Raw genomic sequence first — 24,662 nt, 5'->3', positions numbered from 1 at the left:
GGTGTGCATAGACCGAGGGCCGGCTCCAGGGTTTTTGCCGCCTCAAGCCGTGCGAAAAAAAATAAAAGCCGCGATCGGTGGCACTTCCACCACTCCACTTTTTTCTTCAGCAGCAATTCGCCGGAAGGGCCTTTCCTCCGAGAGGGACTGAGGGACTCGCCGCCAAATTGCCACCGAAGAGCCCAGCGTGTCACCCCAAGCACCTGCTTGCTGAGCTGGTGCCTGGAGCCAGCCCTGCAGAGAGCCCACAGCACGCCAGCCGGGGGAGCCCTCTGCACTGGTAGCATGGCCCTAGAATGCCCTGGATCTGGGAGCATCTCGCAATAGCCAGGCCAAAGCTTGGCCCATAGTCTTTGGCTCCTCCTCCATAAACGATGCTATTGGATAAAGTGTGCACTCGCATTAGAAGCAAATCCAGTCTTTTTTCAACTAATTCCATCGTTACACATTTTCCAGTCATCTGTAAAACAAACACAATTATATCTCCATTCCCAGTCAAGGTTGATTACGGATATTTATTCAGAACATTAAGTAGAAGTAGAAGATTGACTCTTTTCTGGAAGCTCAGAGACGGGGCCAGCGATACAGACTGACTGGGGTGTAGCTAATTTGTCTAAATCCTGCCGCTGCCGCTGATAATGTTATTGGAAAACACAAAGGGTAAGAGGCTCTTGTGTGTAGACTGACACGCAAAACTGAGCATCTCTTAAACTCTGAGCTGATTGTTTGTAAATGATCATCCTAAATGCAGGATTTGGGCTCTAAAGTAGCCATGCAGAACGTTCACCTTGAACGGTAGATGGATGAGACGCATCCAAGTCTGTTGTTGGAGTCAAACTTTGCACGGGTGACGATAGGTTCAGGATGCTAAGGTTCTGTTCCTGGCTCTGCCACTGAGTCACTGTGCAACCATCTGTGCAAAGGGAACAATAAATACGGAGTTGGGGCAAAGAATTGGAACTGACACTTGATTCCCCCCAAGACAAGAAAGTCAAAGAGTAATAAAATGTGTTCGGTTACTCAGAGCGGGAATGAACCTGCTAAGAGGAATCCTGCATCAAAGCTGAAATTGCAAGGTTGGCGACACAAGCAATAGACTGATTTCACTGTCCGGTGGTTAGGAGATGTTGTGAACTAGATCTAAAAATTACTGGCAACTGCCTGACACTGCAGGGGATTTTAAACATAATGAGTCTTCTTTAGTAACTTGAAAAGGCTGAATTTTGTACACCGGTACCTTTCCTGGACCATTTTGCTGGTCCTCAGAAAACTGGAAAAGCATTTTGGGGGTCTAGTGGTTAGAGCAGGAGACTGGGAGTCAAGACCCCTGGGTGCTGTTCCTGGCCTTGGAGGGGAGGGGGAATCAGGACTCCTGGGTTCTATTCGCAGCTCTGCTACTGGCAATACTAGGTATCCTTGGACAAGTCACCTCTGTTTTCCCAGTACAATGGGAATAATAGCACTTAGCTACCTCATAAGGCTGCTGTGAACCTGAATACGTGTGCAAACGCTATGGATGGCAGTGTTTGCTGCCCTTCCAGGAAGCCCAGCACACACAGACCAGAGCTCAAGAGCGAGAGCAGAGGCGGCTCCAGGCACCAGTGCAGCAAGCGTGTGCCTGGGGCGGCAAGCTGCGGGGGGCGGCCTGTCGGTCGCTGTGAGGGCTGCAAGCAGGCGGCTTTCGGTGGTGCGCCTGCAGGAGGTCCGCCGGTCCTGTGGCTTTGGCGGCAATTCGGCAGCGGGGAGGCCGATGGTGCGGCACCAACAGCAGGCATGCCGCCGAATCCACCTGGCCAGTGGACTGCCCGCAGGCGCGCTGCCGAAAGCTGCCTGCCTGACGGGCTTGGGGCAGCAAAAACCGTAGAGCTGCCCCTGAGCCGGAGACAGAGGTGGGTTCAAAATGCAGCAGAGCTTGTTACGCAGCGGCCACTGCCCTCACCCACCTTGCTGACATGGAAGAATAACCAGCATCAGTCCCAGAGGCACAGCTCAATCCATGCTCTTCCCCCAGCCCTCATCACTCTGGCACGTGTGTGCCTGACTCTACTCTGCATGTTCACATTCACTCCCTCCCCTGGCGATTAGGATGACATCCCAGCAAAGCACAACCACCCCAGGGAGCCCCATTGGAGGGGCTCCAGGCGAGACTTGGTCTGCAAAGCTCCTTGCCTGGCATCTCTTCCTGGTTAAAGGATGGCGGACGTGTAGGGTGACCAAATAGCAAGGGTGAAAAATCAAGACGGAGGTGGGGGGTAATAGGTGCCTATATAAGAAAAAGCCCCAAATATCAGGACTGTCCCTATAAAATCGGGACATCTGGTCACCCTACGGGGGTGCCGTGCCTTTCATGGTGCAGAAGCCACCTGACTCCTTGTCTCGGAATGACGAGACCCACTCCTGGCTGCTGTGTAAGTGGGGGAGGCACAGAAGAGGGGACGGGTGGGGAGGGCCAAGGGCTGGTCCTCCCTGATAATCCTCTTTACAATTTAGTTATTATTTCTGTAGTGCACCGGGCCTGACGTGCTTATAGCCTGCCCTGGTTTGCAAACTGATACAAGCCCCTGTACGTTCGCTCTCACTGCAGTTTAAGACACAGATTTTCGTAGCAGTAGAACTATGACACTGACAGGGAGGGAGGTTATTTTTTATCAATGGCGTTTTACCCGTACGCCCCTCTGCGGATGGGTTATACAGATACAAAGGTGTCCTATACCAGTATAGATGATGGGACCTTGGGACCATAGTTTGGGACTTAGGGTTTTTTTTTGCCTTCCTCTGCATGGGGGGTGGATTGTCTGCTGGGATCATCCTGCCATGTCTCACCTAATCAATTCCCTGCCATTGCAGGGGCACTGGTGCCCCTCTGTCCCTCCTGTTCTCTGCCTGGGTCATGTAACGGGGTGGTCGCCTTGGGACTAAAATGCCTTGGTTTAACTGCAGTCCCTGGGCTCAGCGTGACATTGGATGGCCTGTGCTCTGCAGGAGCTCAGACTAAATCTATTGATCCCTTTCGGAATTCGAGGCAGCTATGAAATGACTGCTATAAACAACTTTACGCTGGCATAACTGGGAGGGTGCTTTCATTATATCATCTAGTTAAAACTATGCAACTGCTGTGTGGAGACAACCTCTGAGAGGTGCTTTGGGCCTGGTCTAACCACAGCGTTGCATGGATTTAACTGGAAGGTAGGATTTTAAACTGATTTAGTTAATCCAGGACAAAACCTTGTGTGGACACTTAATGTGATTTAAACCCAGCTTGTATCCATTTTGATGCCAGCACAATGGACATAAGCCAAGTGTAAATGACATTTAGGGTGTCCATACAGGGTTTCATACTAGTTTGAAATAACACTTTTAGGTAAACTCGTGCAATTTAGAATGCAGGCAAGGAGGCCACATTTCCAGAAGCATCTACGAGACAGGTTCCTAAATCCCATTTTGAAAAGTGCCTAAGGGCCAAATGTTTAAAGGTATTTAGGTGCCTAAAGATGCAGATTAAGGCCTAGTTGGAAATGGATTAAGCTAAGCAGGAATAAGTGTGTCTACACATGGAGGTATTCAGGAAGAGTTATTGCAGTTTAAATGCACGCACTATCTCAGCCTGAAACAACTTTCCAATGTAGAGAAGCACTTAGACGCCGATGCCCCAGTCACTTTTGAAATGGGACTTAGGCTCCTAAATCAGGTACTCTTGAAAATGTGTCTCTACTTTTTCTGAATGGTGGGTAATCAGGGCTCAGGGTTTGCTTGTGGCGCGAGGTACTCCACAAGCAAGGGAGACATCGCAGGCTCTGGTTTCCCCCCGTGCTCCAGCTCAAGTCCGTGGCCCAGGGGCCCTGCCTCGAAGCTTACAGTGCCAGTAGAAGACAGCTGCCTACCAAGACCCCAGAGTTCCTTGGTGCAAATATAATTTAGGGACCCCCTTCCCCACTGCGAAATCCACCCCCTTTGAGCTTCCCCACAGCCCCAGTCCAGCCTCCTGTACATCTCTGGACCCTCAGCTGGTGCCCCCATAGCCGCAGTCCAGATCTCCCACACCTTGGCCACTGCCTAGCTTCCCTCCAGCTTCATTGCAGGCCCTCTGCAGACCTACAGCTTGTCCCCCTGGCCCCCCTTGCTCCCCTCTAGTTCTGATCCCATCCTCCCAGCTCTCCCTCATCCCACTCCAGCCCTCAGCTCTCCCAGCCCCGATCCAATCACCCCACGAGGCCCTTTTAGCTCCCCTCCTGCCCCCACTTCTCTGATCTCCTTCCCAGACCCATGTCAGGCCCCCACAAGCCCTACCCCAGCTTTCTTCCATGGTCCACGCTCTGCTCCCAGACCCTGCAGCTCTGCTCCAGCCCCCTGAGCTGCGCTCCAACCCCCTTTCCTTGCCCACCTCAGCTTTTATCTAGCCCCCTAGCTCCACCCAGTTCTGCTCCAACCCCCTGCTCCACGAAAAGTGGCCGAGGCTTTCTGCTTTGCACTCCACCTCTTAGAGACCACATCTTCCATCTCTGTCCCCACCCCTTTCGCATCACCTGGTGCTGCTATATTCCCCCACACCTTCTCCATGCATCCTTGCTGGCTGCTCATGCCCAGGGGCATCCTGGATGGAAGGGTCCCCCATCCCAGCCACCCCCTGCCACTGAGGGCCAACAGGCCCTGCTCTCACCCAGTGCCCACTCTGACTGGGGCTCCATAACCTCACGGGTCCTGCCCCACTGTAGCAATGTCCTTGGTGGAAGAGGTATGGGCCAGGCGTGAGGTTGGAGAGTGACGGACTGAGCCTGTTCCAATTTGGAGGGTGATGGGACGTTGAGAGACAATTGCCCTTTGACAAACGAGTCCCCTGGCAAACCCCACTATCTAAACCGCAGCCTTTCCAAATAGCCCGGACACTGGAAGGCAGCCTCTCTCTTTCTTTTGACACAAACAGCATTGGGTTACTACCACTGCTTGCTTTGTAATGAAAGAGGCACCGGGGCGCAAGCAATATTTTTACTTTCGGACCAGATGCAGCACCCCTGGAGGTGCCTGGGCTATGCCTGGCCAAGCCTAGAGGTGCCGGGGTTCAACTCTGGCACAAATTAAGTGCTGGTTACTACCCTCCTCACCTTAGGGGCTGGATAGTTTGAAGTCACAGTTCAGCAGAGCCCATTCACTGCCTTTGCGAAAACATGATGGAACAGAACAGATCAGCTGTGCTCCGGAGACAGCTTGCTCTCTGCAACTGAGGACTAAGTGGATTTGCAAATGGCCTAATGACCAGGGTCCAATCCCACTTGATTGAGTTTGTTTGTGAGGGGGAGATGAGGAGTTCAGGGTTGCTCCTTAGGGGTGACTGTCTGCAAGAGGAGAGGTGCTGAATTGAAAAGTTCCTCCAAGGCTGGGGAAAATGGTCGATCAAACTCTGCGGCGTATGTAGCCTTCTGCGTGTCGGTCTTCGAGGCTGCTAGCCCAGGCGCTGCACAGAGCCGGTGTCTTGTTGCATAGGGATGCGCGGAGTCGTGGGAAGCAGCCTGCGGCGAGTGGAGTGTAGCAGAATGCGGCTGCCAGCAGGTCAGATTGCTGTGTGACTGTTAATGGCAAGTGCTCGCTGCTTTAACGCAAAGAAGAACACATGCATCATTAAAGGCAGCAACTGCTCAGTCCTAGGGTACGTCCACACTTCCAGCTGGAGGTGTGAATGGTGGCTCGGGATCGTACTCAGGGCACCTAGCCCCTCCCAACACTCGCACCACCCATTATATTTTTAGAATGGTAGCTCCTAGTGCAGGTGTGTCTTCTCCAGCTCAAAGTGGGGGTGTACCCAAATAACCCCAGACTGTCCTGGGCTCCAAGCACCAGCTGGGGAGTCAGGAGACCTGTGTCTAGTCTCAGCCATGTGCCTGGATGGCTGTGTGACTTGAGGTTGCTAATAAGAATGCTCTGTGCCTCAATTTCCCCATCTGTAAAATGGGGTTGATCAGGATCTTGCATGCAGGGCATCATGTGCATTGAAAGCACCATGGTGGCATTAGCATCCTGGTGCCAAGGGGGAGCTCGTGGCCCTGGAGGCTTGTTCAGGGAGCACACATGTCGTACACTCTCGAGAGTCTCCCCTTCTGCTCCCCCACAAGGATGTAATCTCTTCTTAGCCCTCCCCTTGCAGCTGGTTCACTTACTGGGACGTGGGGGAAGGGGATGCAGCTTTCTGTCTTAAAAGCTGCTTAAGGATTTAGACTGCCTCACTATTCCATTTTTAATTAAAATGGTTTTACTAAGGAAAGCCGGAAATATAAGCCCCTCGCACAGCTGAGTGCGCTGATTCTGGTGCAATCAAAGGTCACAGTCTCTGCATCCCCCTCAGGTGGCACGACAGCAGCAGAACGAGCAGCAGCTCCCACGTGCTGCATGATGGTGCCCATCACCCCCAGGGCTGCAGCTGTGAAAAGTCCACGGTGGTAGCGTGGTGAGAGAAGCCCAGGTGGTATCGTTGCAGTAGTGCATGCACACCCACCATACCTCACTCTGCATAGCACTTCTCATCCGTACAGCTCTGAGCGCTTGACAAAGGAGCTCAGTATCAGACCCCCATTTTAGAGATGGGAAGTTGAGGCACATAGAGGGAAGTGACATGCCCAAGGTCACCCAGAAGCAGAGCCAGGAACAGAACCCAGACCTCCTGTGCCCCACTCCAGTGCTCTATCTGCTAGACATCACTGCCTCCTACATATGCCCAAGGTGACTAGACGTGCCTTAAGGCACCGTGATTCCAAAGGGAGGTGCATGACTCTGAGCCACAGACCTCAGGTCTGTGCTGCGTGGGCATCCCCACAGTGCTGAGCAAAGTCCTGCCCCAGCGGGAGTGTCACCCCCAGGGAGGGGTTGTCGAGTCTCCGCTTTGCCCGTCCTACAGTCCAGCTCTGGGATCGGGAAAAGGCAACCTCAGCACAGTTACAAGTGGCCCCCAAAAGGAGGCGTGTTAGAAGCAGAGACTGGGTGGATGTGATGCAATGAGGCCGAGCAGCCTCTGAGCTGGAAAGCTGGCGTGAGCACCTTAGCCCTTGAATAGACCAGGACCATCCTCCAGGCAAGCCAAGACCTGAACCTCAAACTTCAAAACCAAGCAGCAAACCACCCTTCAGTCTCCTTTCTGCCTTCTTTATCCATCGCAAAGAATCCTTGAAAAGTGCACTCGCCCCCCCTTTGCAGGTTGTCTTTGAGCAGGCATGGCTTTTCTCATTGGTAACACCGTTGGCCTCTCCTTCTTTCTGTAGGGGTGCCACTTCCGTGGTGTACAGCTGTGAAGAGAAAGGAACCCACACACAGTACGCGGCCAAAATCCTGAAGAAGACGGTAAGTACCTGGGACGCCATCCTCAATGATTTCTGAAAGGTTCTGAGCAAGCGTTAGCAACACATGGAAAGTAATGGGAGGAAAAAAATCCTTGTGTAGACACGGCAGTTTGTAGTCTCAACATGAGTTAGCAGGTTGAGGTCAACCCTAAATTCACCCATAAGTGAAGAGGCCCCCACTGAGGTCTGGATTTAGAACTGCATGGTTATAAATTCCGCCTGGACTGCAAAGCATCTGCATTGATTCAAGCAGATGTTCCTTCTCTTGGTACTTTTGGCTGCTACTTATTAATGCCATGAAGAGGAAGAAATAAGCAGCCCTGTGGCCGGGGGAAATGGGAGAATCCCCTGGAGGTAGAGGGTCAGTGTAGTCCTGGGGGAGTGAAGGCATGCATAGCTGGGGAATTTTCTGGCTCTGGGGAAAAATGGACCATATACAGGAAGGATGGGCTCCACCTAAACCAAAATGGAACCAGATTGCTGGCGCTTAAAATTAAAAAGGCCGTAGAGCAGTTTTTAAACTAAGGGCTGGGGGAAAGCTGACAGGCACAGAGGAGCACATGGTTCAGACTTCTAATAGCTAATGCCAATTTTTAAAAAGGCTCCAGAGGAGACCCCGGCAATTACAGATCTGTAAACATGACTTCAGTACTGGGCAAACTGGTTGAAACTATAGTAAAGAACATAATTGTCAGACACATAGATGAACTTAATTTGTTGGGGAAGAGTCAACATGGTTTTTGTAAAGGGAAATCATGCCTCACCAATCTACTAGAATTCTTTGCCGGGGTCAAAAAGCATGTGGAGAAAGGGGATTCAGGGGATATAGTGTATTTAGATTTTCAGAAAGCCTTCACAAGGTCCCTCACCAAAGGCTTTTACGCAGAGTAAGCAGTCATGGGGTAAGAGGGAAGGTGCTCTCATGGATTGGTAACTGGTTAAAAGACAGGAAACAAGGGGGAGGAATAAATGGTCAGTTTTCAGAATGGAGAGAGGTAAATAGTGGTGTCCCCCCAAGGATTTGTACTGGGCCCAGTCCTATTCAACGTATTCATAAATGTTCTGGAAAAAGGCATAAACAGTGAGGTGGGAAAATTTGCAGATGATACAAAACTACTCAACATAGTTAAGTCCCAGGCAGACTGCCAAGAGCTACAAAAGGATCCCTCAAAACTGGGTGGCTGAGCAACAAAATGGCAGATGAAATTCAGTGTTGACAAATGCAAAGTAATGCACATTGGAAAACATAATCCCAACTATACATATACAATGATGGGGTCTACATTAGCTGTTACTACTCAAGAACGAGATTTGGGAGTCATTGTGGGTAGTTCTCTGAAAACATCCACTCCAGTGCAGTGGCAGTCAAAAACGCAAACAGAATGTCAGGAATCATTAAGAAAGGGATAGATAATAAGACAGAAAATATCATATTGCCTCTCTATAAATCCATGGTATGCCCACACCTTGAATACTGCGTGCAGATTTGGTTGTCCCATCTCAAAAAAGATATATTGGACTTGGAAAAAGTTCAGAAAAGGGCAACAAAAATTATTAGGGGTATGGAATGGCTTCCATATGAGGAGAGATTAATAAAACTGGGACTTTTCAGCTTCGGGGGGATATGATAGAGGTCTGAACATGATGACTAGTGTGGAGAAAGTAAACACAGAAGTGTTATTTAGTCCCTCTCATAGCACAAGACATAGGGGTCACCAAATGAAATTAACAGGCAGCAGGTTTAAAACAAACAAAAGGAAGTATTTTTTCACATAACGCTCGGCCAACCTGTGGAACTCCTTGCCAGAGGATGTTGTGAAGGCCAAGACTATAATAGGATTCAAAAAAGAACTAGATAAATTCATGGAGGATAGATCCATCAATGGCTATTAGCCGGGATGAGCGGGGATAGTGTCCCTAGCCTCTGTTTGCCAGAAGCTGGGAATGAGCGACAGGGGATGGATCACTGGATGATTCCCTGTTCTGTTCATTCCCTCTGGGGCACCTGGCACTAGCCACTGTCGGTAGTCAGGATACTGGGCTACGTGGACCTTGGGCCGGACCCGGTCTGGCCGTTCTTAAGACCGTGGCTGGGGAATCTCCACCCAAGCAATTCCTGGTTGCTGGAATGACCCCTTCTGAACTGCTAGGAATAACTCAGGACAGACGTGGAGGTTATGGGACTAGTCCAGCCCTCACCAGCCCCCGGATTTGGGGAACAAAAAGGTGGCTTGAAGCAGCCTTTGCCAAACCCCTTTTGCTGCCTGACGTGTTTATTGTCTGCAGCGGAGGCTCAAACCTTGACTATCGATTACAATTCCTCTCTCTGTACAAAGGGTCGTGACCAGCCAACTGAAGGGCAGTGGAAACTCTGCTTTCTTCAGCTATCTAGTCTGTCTCCCACACAGCTGTGCAGCTCTCTGTTCTGCAGCGCTGGCTGGCGCTGCTCTGAAAGGTTCTGGCTCTTGGGCGTTCCCCTCACATACGTATTTAGAAGACTTGCTTGAGTGAAAGTGGGCGAATTTACATGCAGTTAATATGATCTGGTTCAGAATTAATTTCAAGCTGGTTTTAAACAGCAGCAGAGGCCTCTGCATGTATGTGCTTATCAAACCTGACGTCCAGAAGAGTTCGAAAATGTAAAGCTTTGCGTCCTTGTTCTTATTTTATTTTATTGCTTTTTAGATTGACAAAAAGATTGTGCGGACGGAAATTGGTGTCTTACTGAGGCTTTCGCACCCCCACATTGTGAGTACGAGCCGTGTGGCTGCTTTGTGACTCAAATCCTCATCGGGGGTGCCGGGGTCCAGTTATGGCCCAGAAAGAAACAGAAACACACAAACACACCTTGTTTAAGGGGGGGTAGGAAAGTATCTTCCCAACAGAATGCAGTTTTGATTTGTTGGTTGTTATGCTGTAGATTTCTCTAGCACATTTCACTCAGGTGATGGGCACTGGTATCAGACCCTAAGATAGCAGATTGGATCCCCAACTGCTTCCCCTCAGCGCTCTCCATGTGTCACTACTGAAATTTAGCCACCTCTGGGGCAAAGGGCAACTCCAGGCGCACAGTGGGCAGGGAATCTTTGGCCAAAGATGCTGGAGCAAACTCCTATCTCGTGTAGCGATCCCCTATGGCCTGTATTTACCCTGACCTCCTGCATAACCCGAGCTGCTGTGTTTCACCCAGTGACTCCTGCTACCCGCCCATTAACATAACGGCTGAGCGAAAGCATCTGTTGAGTCCCAGCCAGTCTTGATACAGGATGGGATTTTCAGAAGCACCTAAGGGAGTTGGATGTCTAAGCCCCCTTCCAAAAGTCAGCAGGAATTCAACTAAGTGCCTAACTCCCATGGGTGCCTTCGAAAAATCTCGCTTTTCAAGGTGGCAGATGTTGGGGGACTTCGCCACCCCTTTGGGGAAGCTGCTTCAGCGGCAAATCGCCTTCAAGTTTAACAATTTGCACCTTGTTTCCAGTTTAAATTTTTCTCCCGACCACTCTCACCCCCTGGGCTTTGTTCTTCCTTTGCCTGCCAGGTTCGAGCCCTCTGCCCTCAGGTCCTATCTCTGCACAGGGGCACTGGCAGACCGAGATCAAGCCACCTCTTGACTTTTGATAAACTACGGGCAGATCTGGAGTACAGTACAGAATTGCTTTGTATAACTATGTCACGCAGGGGTGTGAAAATGCACCGACCTAACCCCCCCTGTAGACGGCACTATGTCATAGCTCTTGGGGAAGTGAATTAATTACACCTAAAACGCTACACCGGCAGGAGGGCTTCTCCTGTTGGCCCAGGTAATCCACCTCCCGAGAGGCAATAGCAAGGTCAACGGGAGGCCTAGCGCTGTCTACCCCAGGGGTTAGGTCGGTATAACTGTGTCGTTCAGGGGTGTGGATATTTCATGCCTCTGAGCAATGCAGTTATACTGGTCTAATTTCCTAGTGTAGACCAAGCCTTAATAAGCGGAGCTCCTAAGTCTCTCCCTGTGAGATGTGTTCCCCAGACGTCTCTGTGTCATCATTCCTCTCTGCACAAAGCAGATGCGCACTGCTGCTTGGCAGCCTTCCTCACCCGCTTGGCAAATTGTCAGCTATGCTCAAATCAGCTGTTAGCCTTTTCCTCCAGGCCCAAACTCTCCAAAGGAAAACAAAACTTCCAGCTGGGGCTGTCTACCCAGCCATAGCTCCCAGAGCCTTCAACCTGCTGCCTCCCTTCTCCAAGGACTCCTGCGAGAGACAGTCCCTTTCAGTGGTCCCACTCCGCTTCCTGCAGATCTTGATCTATCCCTGGTTCAGCTGCATCTGATTAGCCACCAGGACAGCTGGCCTCAGGCCTCTGGCCCTTAAAGGGGCAGGCGAGAGTCCTGCGCGGGACTTTTTTTTAATCCCTCCCCACAATACCCATTCCCACCTGCTCCCATGTTGTTTGTTGAATTTTTATCCCATTCCCGCTATTATGGCAGCAGGTCTGCAGGACCCACAGGATCCCAGCCCCGCTATAGGGCAGGCCACTCTGTTCTTTGTGGTTTATTTTTATTTTAAAGGTCTCATTCAAAACACCCACCAGCAGGAAAGTGCATGGAACTCACTTTACCCATTGCCTCGGGAAAGACGGGATGTGTATGAGCCCTGTTGGGGTTTGCCACTGTCTGAGTTTCCAGGGGTCTTTCAGGTGTTCCAGCGCTGATGTTCAGGCCACTAGACTCCCCCCTTGGAGGGTTTCCATTCGGTAAGCGATTTCTATCGAGGAGATCAAATGAATGCCAAAGAAAAGTGCCTGTTTGTAACGAATCCTACAAAGGAAGAAGTCGAAAACACCAGGCCATTTCTTGCCAACATCTGAGCTCTCAGCTGCTCGCCGGTATGAGCAGAGCGGTGTGGATATAATGCAGCGCTCAGAGGATAATGACAGTTGAACTGGAACAGTTTGTAATGCGCAGGAACAGATATAATTACAGAAGGAGTCAGCCTAGATGGGACCTTCTTGTCAGGTTCCATGTAACTGACGCGACACGCTGCTCCCTCTACTCTGCCCAGACACTCAAGCTGCTAATTCTACCGGTGGCTAAGCACCAGCGCTGCCCGTTGAGCTGTGGGGGCTGTGCGCTGGGCAGGATTGGACCCCTTTCCAGGCCTTTCTATCTCCAGAGGTTTATTCCTGTCTGTTTACTTCCCCAGCTGATTTGGAATTACCAGGAGGCCAGATGGTTGCTTTCTACCTTCCTGTCCCTGTGCATATTGGGCTGTAATGTAATCCCTGGAAGAAAAGCGCCCATTTGTAAATGGATGGTTTTTTCACAGGTCCGCAGAACGTCAGGCAATCTGAATTTTATTTTCATTGTTGCAGGGTAACCCCCATTTCCCAGAAATGCTGCTTTTGGCCACCTCCCCGGGGTGAAGGAGCTTTCAGCAATCCCCACCCTCCTCGTGGGGATGAGAGTGAGAATGGAAGTCTTGCCTGCTTGTAATCGTGAAAGACCCTTCTGGGAAAAGCAAAGCCATTAGGACAGGGAATTGCTGGAAATCAGGGGGCTGGAGCAAAACCCACCCCCAGTGTAACTCCACTCACTCCAGGATGGATTTTGTCCTTTATCTATCCTCCCCAACACACACACACACACACACACACACACACACACACACACACACACACACACACACACACACACACACACACACACACACACACACACACACAGAGTTCCTTGTATGACATTTCCTAGTGCTGTAAATGCCCCAAGCAAAGGAACTTGCAGTACTTCCCCAGAGAGGCTATTTCACATTCTTAGCTCCCTGCCAGGAAATCATCACTGAAAAGGTCTGGACACCCGTTGTTAGAGGGCTGGAGCAGGCTGCCTGGTCTGAGCCAGCTATATTCATATTTCCATTAGTAACCCCTGGTGCAGGAAAGCATCCCCTTTTGGAACAGCCGGTAAGCAGTTGAACTGGAGCAATTTAACACCCAGAAGGCGACCGCCTCAATGGGATCTTCTTGTCAGGCCACATGGAACATGCATCACGCAGCTCTGTCTGCTCTGCCCGGGCGCTCAAGCTACTGATCCTGCCAGGGGCTGAGCTAAACAATCTGCTGCAGGAATTATCTGGGGGAAAGTCTACGGCTTGTGTTACACAGGAGGTCAGACTAGGTGATCACGGTGGTCTCGTCTGGACTTAGAATCTATTATTCCGTATTCTTAAATTCTGTCTCAAATATGCACATACTTAAGCGTGTGCTCAAGAGAGATCCTGAATAGGGGCCAAAAGGGTAAGTCCCCAAAGGGACATAACTGTTAACGTCCCTGGTAAGCTTCGAGGGTCTGATTCTTTTCTACCTGCTTTCGAGACTGATTTCAGCATTCAGTTCTCCTCTTTTGATGCGTGTGAATGACTGGCAACCTGTATTTTGTTAAGAGGGTTTTTTTTCAAGAGCACCTAAGGCTGTCTGTGGCACCTTAGCTATCCCAGTACAACCCTGTAATATAGACGTAGCCTACAGGTTTTCCTCACTGTAGGAACTTTAGGAACTGTGTAGAACTGTAGGAACTCCACCACCTCCACCTCCTTGAGCATTCTTCCATTGATTTAGCCATGTGCACATCAGGGATTATGTCGGCACAGCTGCCTCACTCAGGGTTGTGGATTTTTCACACTCCTGGTGACCATAACAATGTCCATCTAAATGTTAAGTGTAAACCAGGCCTATGTCCCACAGTGACACTTCAGCTCCTAAATCACTTAGGTTTCGATCCTGTTCCCATAAAAATCAATGGTGAAACTCCCATTGAGTTCAATGGAACAAGATCAAGCCACTTTTGAATATGTTACCCTACGTCTTTTTAAAAGATATGATAGAGACCGAGACCAGTTTCTCAGTTGGTGTCAATCAGCCAAGTGGAGGAACATCAGCTTATACCAGGTGAGGATCTGTCCCCCATTTGCTGTAGATGCACCACATGGTCTCTGAAGTCTTGTTTGTGTAGAGTCTGGGGGAGAGGCAAAGGAGAGATTGCCTCTGGCTTGTTATAAAGGGGGTAGAAAACTTAATTTGCCCACCCCAGAACTAGGCGCAGATACAGGCCAGCTACATTGACATAACCAATTGGACAGCTTTAGTATTTAAATCAGAATGGTTTTGGTAAGGATCTGCTCCCTCCCTCGTTCAAACGATATTTTTTTTAAATGACGCTTCATTTCAATATTTACACTGGTGACATCTGTACGCTTCTCGCTGTCATTCCATACCCACCTCAAGAGCAGACGATAATAGGATTGTAAACTTTTGAAGTTAATAGGAAAATTATAGCACTTCTGTGTAGTATTATAATACAGTAAGCTGCCACAATGTCTCATGCGTAGGTAATGATTAAAGCCCCATGAAATTCACAGTGTCACAGAAGTCTTTAGCACTGTGAAATTTTCTTTTTTCCATTAAAAAAAATGCACGTGATGCATTTTTATGAGCCCTGTTAATTCCACATTTGCTGCATTGGCACAAAGGGCCAATGTGAGTGGTCTCATTTATTTTTTTTTTAATTTTATTTCTTTTCTGCTTTCCTCGTGACAAAACAGTCCATGTGTCACAGGTGACCTGTTCAAAGCTGCCTAACTGGCTTAGGTGCCCAATGTCACATTTTCAAAAGTAACAGAGCTGGTCTCTTATTCCTGAAAAATGATGTATACAATCAATACCTAAACATGAGAGGTTCCTAAGACATCAGGCTGTAGCAAAAGAAGTTTGCTGTGCATAGGCACATGGGACCCAATCATGTATCTCCTGAACACATTCATTTAATTTTCTCTTCCTGTCCTTTTTGTCCTTTCATGATCTAAGGATGCTGCAAATAACGTACTGGAATAATGGTCCAGTTTGTTCCGGGAAAGGGCAGATACGTCAGCTGCAGTTGGCGATTCCAGCATAAATGCATCATGGCCAATTCTGGCAATTTTAATGTGGGTCTCATGATATCTGGTATTTTTTCCCTTAAATCCTCAACTCCTGGAGTCATGGGATTATGTAAAACCCTTGGCTTACATTCTTTTTATTTTTTAAAGCCAGTTTCTAGTGCTCGCAGTTGATTAGGAAAACCTGAAAATGTGACATCAAAAGGCTCAAAGCTCAGAAGGCAAATAAAAGAACAAAAAAATTATATAAAAATCTTGTGATTTTTTAAGAGGATCTCGTTATTTTTTCAAGCCTAGACGTTTGGGATTAGCAGGACTGTAAATGCAAGCACCCTTATTCTCGGTAACACTAAAGTCCCTTTACATGGCTGTGGCATCAGAAAGCAGCCTTAGAGTGGATGGAAACAGTCCCCGAAGTACCCCCTGTGCAGGGGCCATGCCCAGCCACGGCAGACCTGGCATAAGGGAGCTGCTCCAACCTTGTTCCCATTCTCTGACCTAGGCAGTGAATCAGGGATGTGACCAGAATGCAATGCTCCATAGCTATGTTCGCTTCCCATGGTGGGAACCAGAGCATAAGTTAGAGTAGCCTCAAGGCTGCTGTAACTAACCGCAGGCAAGCCTCTGAACAGGGAGTTTGCATCTCCTCCTCTTTTTGATCCAAGTGCAGGAGTTGAGTAACTGAAGCCAATCCACCCTAGAGGGGCTATCGTGGTATAGCCCACCGTAGAGTAGACATCGCCTACAGCACTGTGAGGGGGGTTCCTGTCACTGTAGCAACTCCACTTTCCTGAGTGACGGTAACTAGGGCAATGGAAATGTTCTTCCACCCACCTAGCTGCATCTACCCGGGGGCTAGATCAGCACAGCTCCAGAGCCGAGGGTTGTGGATTTTTCACACTTCTGAGCACCATGACTATGTCAACCGACATTGGAAGCATAGACCAGGCATGAGAATCAGGCCCAAGAGCTTCAGGCTGAAATCCCGGCCCTGCTGAAGTCAATGGCAAACTCCCGTTAACTTCAGTGGGCCAGGATTTCACCCTTAGGGGTAAAACTCTCCCATTAGCAGAACCTGCGGTTGAGTGAAAGAGACAAGGACAATAGGCTTTGCAAAGCCACAGGAATGTGTGCAGCAGAGGTTGCTTAGTCCTCCTGGCAGGGATGGAGGGGCTGCTAATTTAAAAAGCTTTAGGATACAGCACATTCCACTTACAATAATCAGCTTCAGGGTCTGGAGAGAATAAATGCAGGGTGTGCGGGTCTGTTTCTCTGCTCTAATTTGCAGGGTTGTTTGTTTGTTTTTTTAAAATGCCTGATTAAGTGAGCAAACCTGTTTTGAACAGTTAAAATTCCATGTTCAAATAAAAAAAAAATTAGGCATATTTGTTGACGGCAGCCCTGTTAGGATGATGCTAAACTTGTTACATCTACGCAATCTGTTCTGCATTTATTTATTCCTCTCACCACGACGAGCCTCCTCGGCATGCATCTCATGAACAAATTAACCTATTCTGGGAATAAATTGATTTACAGTGAGTACAGGGCTGGCGGAAAGTTGCCACTGCATCTGGCTTGTAATGGACGCGGCTGGAAGAATGGCCCCTTTCTGGCAAGGGAGCAGGGCTGTGAGTGAACTGTTCCTGTTCTTTTCAGATCAAACTGAAGGAGATCTTCGAAACGCCCTCTGAGATTGTGCTCATACTTGAATTAGTGACGGGAGGAGAGCTCTTTGACAGGTACTCAGCTAGACCTTCATTTAACCTGCAAATTCTTAATAAAAGGAGACACGTCTAGCCCCACCAAAAAGGTGGAGGATGGAAGGGAGAGCTGAGTGGCTCAGGGGCTAAATTACCAGCTTTCCAGCTCCAGGCTCATAGATCTAGTCAATTCAGGAAACCAAGTGGTTTGCAAGTGGCCAGCGGGGGACACAAGACCTGATTCTCTAATGCCCTACATTTACCTCTGGGAAAAGCCAGCATCAGATGAATGATAGCTGGTAAAGAGCTGGGCTTACATCTATTTGGAATAGTTGGTGTGGGCTGGGATATTTTTTGGGGAAGGGGGGAAAAGCTGTTTCCTTTGGGCTTCGTTTGAGTTTCCACTAGGGAAGTGGAGTAAGTTCACATGATGGGCTGGAACTGAACCTTTCTCCAGGTTCTGTAATCAGACCTTGGTTTTCCCTTCCTGTTTCCAGGTCTGAACTGGCCAAGTGCAGAAATAAGGATGATGGTTTATAGAAGAAGAGCCTCGTAGTGCGAAAAGGTCTAAAACTTGGTGGGAATTGATTCCAGGGCAGGCTGTGAGCCGCCACGGGGTCAGGATGTGCCATTGCTATGCAGGCTTCTTTGTGACCTCTTTGCTGTTTTCATCTTACAGGATTGTAGAGAGGGGATTCTACAGCGAAAGAGATGCAGCTCATGTGGTCAAGCAGATCCTGGAAGCTGTATCTGTAAGTTTGCCACTGTTTCTTTATCTTTCTATGGTATTTTGGCCTCTCTGCCTCTGTCAAACCCTGGGGGTCATGGACAGCTGTCAAGGGATCGCAACCATTAGAGCTGGGAAAATAACTGACGTAATTGAAAAAGTTGGGGAGGGGGGGAATTGTGTCAAACACAATGTTTTGTTTCATTATTATTTCTTTTTTTAAACTTTTAAAAAAAATAACACTGAGGTAAAATGCACACCGCAAAGTGGTTTTGAATGGAAATGTTTCATTTTTTCCCCCCGACTGAAATAATTCCGGGAGATCTGACATGAATTCACACCAGGTTTTGCTTGACCTGAAGTTGCATTTTTTTGGCCAAAAAAAAAGTTTCAGCCAAAAAAATGTCTCCCAGTTCTAATGACCATCTGGCCCCAAGAATAATAGGTGGGAGGGAGGTCCCAGCTTAATAGGAAGAGGGTTCCTCAGTATGGCAAAGATTAAGAACCAATGGTCTGCTGGCTAGATCAAGAGAGAAGCCACCAGAACTTTTGAGTTCTAAACCTGTCTCTAGCACTTTGAGACTTTGGGCACCTCTGTACCTCAGTTTACCAACGGGCTAATAACTCACCTACCCCTGTGAGGCTTCATTAATGAGGCTCTGAGATCCAAGAGCAAAATATTATATCTTGTTTTTCTGATTCTGTTTATCTTTCTCTCTTTCTCTGTACGTGGGTCCCTAAAAAGAGGACAGGATACAGGGGGGCACCTGTTTTATACTGGATCATGGGTGTTCAGAGAGGATGGGGGGGCTTTGTGGTTAAAGTGTCATGGTAGGACTCAGAAGTTTACGTTCAATTCTTGGCTCTGCCACAGTTTCCCTGTGTCACCTTGGCCAAGTCACTTAGCTGTGCCTTGGTTCCTTTAGCTGTAAACTGGAGATCATGATACTTCAGTTCTCCCACCCTTTGCCTGGTCTATTTTGGTTAAACTCTTTCAAGCAGGGACTGTCTCTCATTCTGTGTCTGTACAGCACAATGGGGCCCTATAGGCGCTAAGATAATGGAAATGAAATATTATGGATATTTAAGGCATTTTGCTTAAGACGCCGGTCTCATAAACCTGCTGCCAAATGGCATAAGAAATGAATTGGTCTCTGAGTACCCGAGAGAACAGCTGCAGCTTGGCTTTTGTTCTGTTAACCGGTGGCCCCTCCCCGTCTTGAGCATATCTAGGGCCACCCCATCCTCCCAAAACCATTTTGATGGGTTCCCCCTTTGCCCCAGTGGTCAGCACAGAAACAGTCCCATTAAAGAGACCCTGTAACGATGGCACCTTGGCAAAATGAAGAGCACAGCAGCAGTGCTGCAGGTCCAAGCATAATTACAAGGGAGGCCTGTACCCTGTGTTTGTGGAGGAAAGAGAAATCTGGATGCCTCCCCATTGTAGTGGAGGGAAATGTCATGTACTTGGAACACAGCCCAGCTAGGACCCCTGCATATAAAACAGAGGGGCTCCTTTCCTTATCCTGCCTCCGCGACTTCCCTAGCAGGGAAGCTTGTACATCAAAGCAAGATCTTTCCGACTGCCAGCACTGCGAGCCTAACCTGGCCTCTAAAAATAAAGCTGCGTGCCCTTGGCCTCAGGCGTTGTCTCCTGCCATCGTCAATGATAAACGTTCCGGAATGGGAATTTAGCTGGCCTCTGGGCTGTTGATGCACAAGGGAAGTGAGATCAGAGCTCGTGCTCCCACCGTCCGCTACTGGATATGGGATCCTCTACCCCAGTCCCTCCTCCATGTGAATTATTGCACAGTGAACTAGAGGCGTTGTAGGCTCAAGCCCACCTGCAGTGAATGGACACTGCTAGAGGCAGCTACTGAATTGGATGGCTCGGATCCAGGACTAAAACAAACATGTGCAGGGCCAAGGTGCCATCTTTACAGAGTCCCTTTAATGGGACTGTTTCTGTGCTGACCACTGGGGCAAAGGGGGAACCCATCAAAATGGTTTTGGGAGGGTGGGGTGGCCCTAGATATGCTCATACTGCCCCAGGGGCTGGTTATTAGATCAATGAGTGGGGACTTAGGCTTTGGGGGAAGCCTGTCATCACGGGGCGTGTTTCTAGCAAGCACTGTCAGTCTTCACAAACAAGTTTACAACAGCCGCAAAATCTGCCAAACTGTGTTTTTGTGCAACTGAAAAATCCCCGCAACTCACAAAGGAACCCGCGATGCATTGTTCGGAGGAGCTGCCTCTTCAGATCTGTGCTCTGGAGAGGATCAAAGAGACAGAGAGAAAATACCTCGGATTTGTATCAGGAAGGTCACTGTTTCTCTACAGGAAAGGTTAGCTGAAGAGAGTCTCTATGGCAACAGAGGGTAAAAAATGGAAGCTCGTAACAGAAAATCTCCTGTGTGGAAATTGCACCTCCGTCCACGTAGGCAGGGAGAGAGCAACAATGTACCCAGGAGTAAGGTGTCCAGCAAAGGGGGTTTTAAGGAAATAATTGGGATTTGGGGATCTCTAGGTGCTCTGCATCACACAACAAACCAGGCAACATGCTGCAGCTCCCCAGATGTGCTCATCCCTGCCCTTTAATAAAGAAAGCTGATTAGCAGGTCAGCGTTAAGGGGGGAGCAGGTTACTGTAGGGGAGCGGTGGTTTCTGTAAGCTAACTGTGCTTGGTGGAGGAGCGTTAGATTCCTATAGCTGATCAGTACAATATAATATAGCCGCTGATCAATATGGGCCAAAGGGAATATTTTTCTCTCCGCATCCATGTAGTTCTGGACACAGCCAAGGTGCCGTTATTCATACTATAGAAGCATCGGGTGCTTGGTTGTGTGCTAGGTGCTGCCCGTAGCGGGCGGCAGAGCTTACATTCCAAACAGGAAGAGAGACCAAGGGGAAGGAAGGGAAACAACTTGCCCATAGTCACATGCTAGGTCGATGGAAGAGCAGGGGGTGGAAGTTGGGTCTCTTGGTATTTGGGTCAGGTTCCCAGTTACTGGATCCTACCATCTACTCATTGATAATGTGGTTTGCGTTTTGCCTCCTCTGTTCTCATCTTAGGCCCCTCTCGTTCCTCCATATCCTCTCTTCTCCTTGCTCCCTTTGGCTCCTTTTCCCACTTGTGTACATCTCCTTTCCTGCAAGCCACCCGCTAGTTCTCAAAGACCCTCCCACAGGTCCGTCCAGTCACTTATAACTGTTAGATAAGTGCCAGGCACAATATCTACTTCAGCAACTACAGGGTGACTTATCTCTGTGTCTGTGGCATATGGATTAACACCAGGTGGCCCATGTGTTTCTGTTGGCTAGGAGTGCTTGGGTGCAGACAAAGCATGATTCATTGTTGCAAGAGAGTTCTAATCTTCAGCTGTCTTTGTCTGCTGAGAACTCTGTCTAGAACTGAACAAAGACTGGAGCCTGATTTTCGTCCACACCGAGGCCCCTTTACACTGCCAGCCCCATGTAAGGGAGTAAGGCCCTATGTGATTTGGATAGTTCTGTCAATGGAATCTCATACTCTGTTTAATACAAACTAAGCAGTGTGGTAAGGAAATCTACGTGGCTATTTTGTGATTCTTCGAGACACAAATCTTCTTCCTTTGCAAAGTCTTCGTAGGTTGATCTCCTCAATGAAGACGTTCTCTGCGACCGCTTGTATATGAACCGATGAGCTGTGTCTGAATCAGGCTGCAAATTCACATTGGGACGGATCCCGCACTGGTGTAAACCGGCATAACTCCACTGACTTCAGTGGAGCTACACCAGCTTACGCCAGCTGGAGATCTGGCTACTCTCTTTTGACATGTGTCTATAAAGAACCAGGGTCCATCACTTGGGGCAATCACAGTACAGTTAGCTAACTCTCACGCTTTTGATACAGCGTTGAGGCTTCTGAACCGGTTAGGCGCCTCCATGACATTCTATCCTAAACCAAGTCTGGCGTGTTCTGGGGACAAGTGTCTGTTGATGTCATCCAGCCATCGGAGCTGAGGTTTTCCACTGGGTCTTTTCCATCCTCCTTTCTTTGAGTCAAAGTCATAGAGGATTTGTGCCAGAAGTTGATGAGCATTCGGAATGGATAACCACGCCATCTTAGAGGGAGCTGGGCAACCGTTTGAGTGGATTGGAAAACTGAGCTCGCCATTCAACTTGAGTTCATGCCGTTTGATGTTACCAGTCATTCAGCAATGCTTCCCGGTCACGCTATAAAGTGTGAATGGTGATTTGTAAGTAATTAGCTTATAAATGGCGAATACCAGTAGCAGTGTAATTACACTGGCCAAAAACCAAGGACCAGATACCCTTATTGACACTGAACGATACCTTATTCCTGGTGCCATGGATGTCAGTGGAATGAGACGTCACTTGTAGAGAAAGTTGCAACTCGATGTGAATAACGGTATCAGAATTGGGCCCTGAGCGAATTCTCCAGGGTTTGGCTCAACATAATTAATACTCTGAATGCTGCTGTTTTATATCATCCCTGCATTTTGTCTGAACTGGAGTTGGCTTTTTCTCCCCTGCTTCACATTCTCTGTCTCTCCAGTATTTGCATGAAAATGGAGTCGTCCACCGTGATCTGAAACCAGAGAATCTCCTGTATGCAGACCTTTCCCCAGATGCTCCTCTCAAAATCGGTATGTCTGGGGGGCAAGCAGCAGAGTTTGGGTTTCCGGTGCCAAGGCAGCTACTGTCCATGGCTAGGGCCCAGTCCGACAGGGAGTGGGAATTTGGTTCTTGATTTCAGTGGGCTAGAATAGACTATACTCCTTCAGTTTGCTCTAAGTAAGGGGGTGGTGTGGAACTGCATTGTCCCAGGATCAGATGAGAGAAAAAGGGTAGAATGACCCCATTGACGTCCATAGTGAAACTCCCACTAGCCTCAATGGGGCGGGATTTCACCCTGAATTGTGACTCAGTTCTTTCCCAGCTTTCTCCTTTACTCTAGGGAGGGTGGAAGTTACTTCCCCCTTTTCATGGCTTGGATAGTAATAATTCAGTCTGGGATTTTCCAAGGAGCCTATGGGAATTAGGCACTCACATCCCAGTGAATTCGAAACTCCCTTAAACTGAGGCTAGGACATTCAAAGAAGCCTATCAGCTGAAATCCCCATGCTGGCTGTGGAGCATGCCACAGTACCGTTGCCCCTTTGGCGTGAGCGATTAGCCAATATTTGGGTTCTTGCTGGGTTGTTTACAGGAGCAGAACAGATCGACACTACGAGTCGAGTCTATTCTTGGCTGTAATCTTATTTACAAAAAAAATGCACAGACAGACCTGTCTCCTGATCACAATAGAAACTGCTTACCTGTGTGACTGGATGTCACCTCCCCCATTTAAATCCTGGCTTATTAAAGCCAAATGAAGGCAGGGATGCAATGAGAGAAATTAATGGGAATTCTTCAGTTTGACCCCAAGTCTCAGAATTCCAGTGCGTTCTGGTAGCTATCCCGCAACATGCCATGAGGAAAAATCCGAGAATGCACCAAGCCCAGTTGAGACGCCTGGGATATCTGCCCAGGCTGCTGAGTGCTGATTTCAAAACAGCCCACCACTGTGTGGACATGCTGATCTCAAAGGGAAGTAGCTTAACCTAGGATAAGAAGGCGTGGTGGATGTGCTGCTTGCGCAACCATTGTTCTGGATCACTTCATGCGGATAAACATTCCCCAAACCAACTTTCAAATATGGATGAGCCCTCGTACACACAGGTTGCAAAACCAGTGTGGTAGCCTGGGCAACCAGGGCAACTCCTGTTAGCTCATCTGGGTTAGCTCTGCTGAGGAGTGGCTGGGCAGTTTAGTGCCTCCCGTGGTAGCCTCCATTGTCTGCAGTTGTTTTGCTACATAAAGGGGCTGAATTGCTCCTTCCACTGAAAGAAGGCTGCTCGGCACACCCAGTTGGCTTTAACAAGGGCTGTGATTGTTTAGGATCAAAGACTTGACCCCGATGGCAGCCACTGGGCACCTGTCAGCGTAACAGTCCTTTTTTGCCCATCTGGTCCCTTGCAGGTGATTTTGGATTGTCCAAGATAGTGGATGAGCAGGACACCATGAAGACTGTTTGTGGTACTCCAGGATATTGCGGTAAGTGGCTCAGTGTGAAGGAATCATATGGTGGGGACCTTGTGGAGGTGGGAGCGGAGAGGGAATGTATCTTTGCACATTCTGATAGACAGAAACCCCTAAAGGTAGGACTTCCTGCCCTAGGGATTGGATTCCTATGGGTAGGGCTCTTGGAGCTAGGGTTAGGGGTCCTATCGGTAGGGCTTCCTGCTGTGGGTTTAGGGTTCCTAACAGTAGGGCACATGGAACTAGGATTAGGGTTCCTATGGGTAGGGCACTTGGAGCTAGAGTTAGGGATCCTATGGGTAGGGCTTCCCGCCCTGGGTTTAGTGTTCCTAAGGGTAGGGCACTTGGAGGTAGGGTTAAGGATCCTATGGGTAGGGCACTTGGAGCTAGGTTGAGGTTTCCTATGGGTAGAGCTTCCAGCCCTGGGTTTAGGGTTCCTAAGGGTAGGGCACTTGGAGCTAGGGTTAGGGTTCCTATGGGTACAGCATGTTGAGCTAGGGTTAGGGTTCCTAAGGGTAGGGCACTTGGAGCTAAGGTTAGGGTTCCTATGGCTATTGTGCCCCACCCAAGGGATAGAGTTCCTAAGGGTTCGGCACTTGGAGCTAGGGTTAGAGTTCCTAAGGGTAGGGCACTTGGAGATAGGGTTATGGTTCTTATGGGTAGGGCATCCCCCCCTAGGGTTAGAGTTCCTAAGGGTAGAGCACTTGGATCTAGGATTAGGTTACCTATGGGTAGGGCTTCCAGCCCTGGGTTTACGGTTCCTACGGGTAGGGCACTTGGAGCTAGGTTTAGGGTTCCTATGGGTAGGGTGCCCCACCCTAGGAATAGGGTTCCTAAGAGTTGAGCACTTGTAGCTAGGGTTAGAGTTCCTAAGGGTAGGGCACTTGGAGCTCGGATTTGGGTTCTTATAGGTAAGGCATCT

General features: G+C 49.0%; 1 protein-coding gene across 1 annotated transcript in view; it reads left to right on the top strand.

The window, feature by feature from the left end:
* LOC115638754 (calcium/calmodulin-dependent protein kinase type IV-like) overlaps positions 1-24,662 on the top strand; it is a 46,006-nt gene that overhangs the window by 8,900 nt on the left and 12,444 nt on the right. The window contains exons 2-7 of the mRNA XM_030540716.1: positions 7,245-7,323; positions 10,008-10,070; positions 16,886-16,968; positions 17,609-17,681; positions 22,215-22,305; positions 23,681-23,755. Coding sequence (XP_030396576.1) covers positions 7,245-7,323; positions 10,008-10,070; positions 16,886-16,968; positions 17,609-17,681; positions 22,215-22,305; positions 23,681-23,755 — 464 coding nt within the window. The remainder of the gene's footprint in view (positions 1-7,244; positions 7,324-10,007; positions 10,071-16,885; positions 16,969-17,608; positions 17,682-22,214; positions 22,306-23,680; positions 23,756-24,662) is intronic.

This window comes from Gopherus evgoodei, chromosome 22, assembly GCF_007399415.2.
Source record: "Gopherus evgoodei ecotype Sinaloan lineage chromosome 22, rGopEvg1_v1.p, whole genome shotgun sequence".
Taxonomy (NCBI): Eukaryota; Metazoa; Chordata; order Testudines; family Testudinidae; genus Gopherus; species Gopherus evgoodei.
The sequence above is the reverse complement of the archived record's forward strand: the minus strand, read 5'-3'. Positions and strand labels throughout refer to the sequence as shown.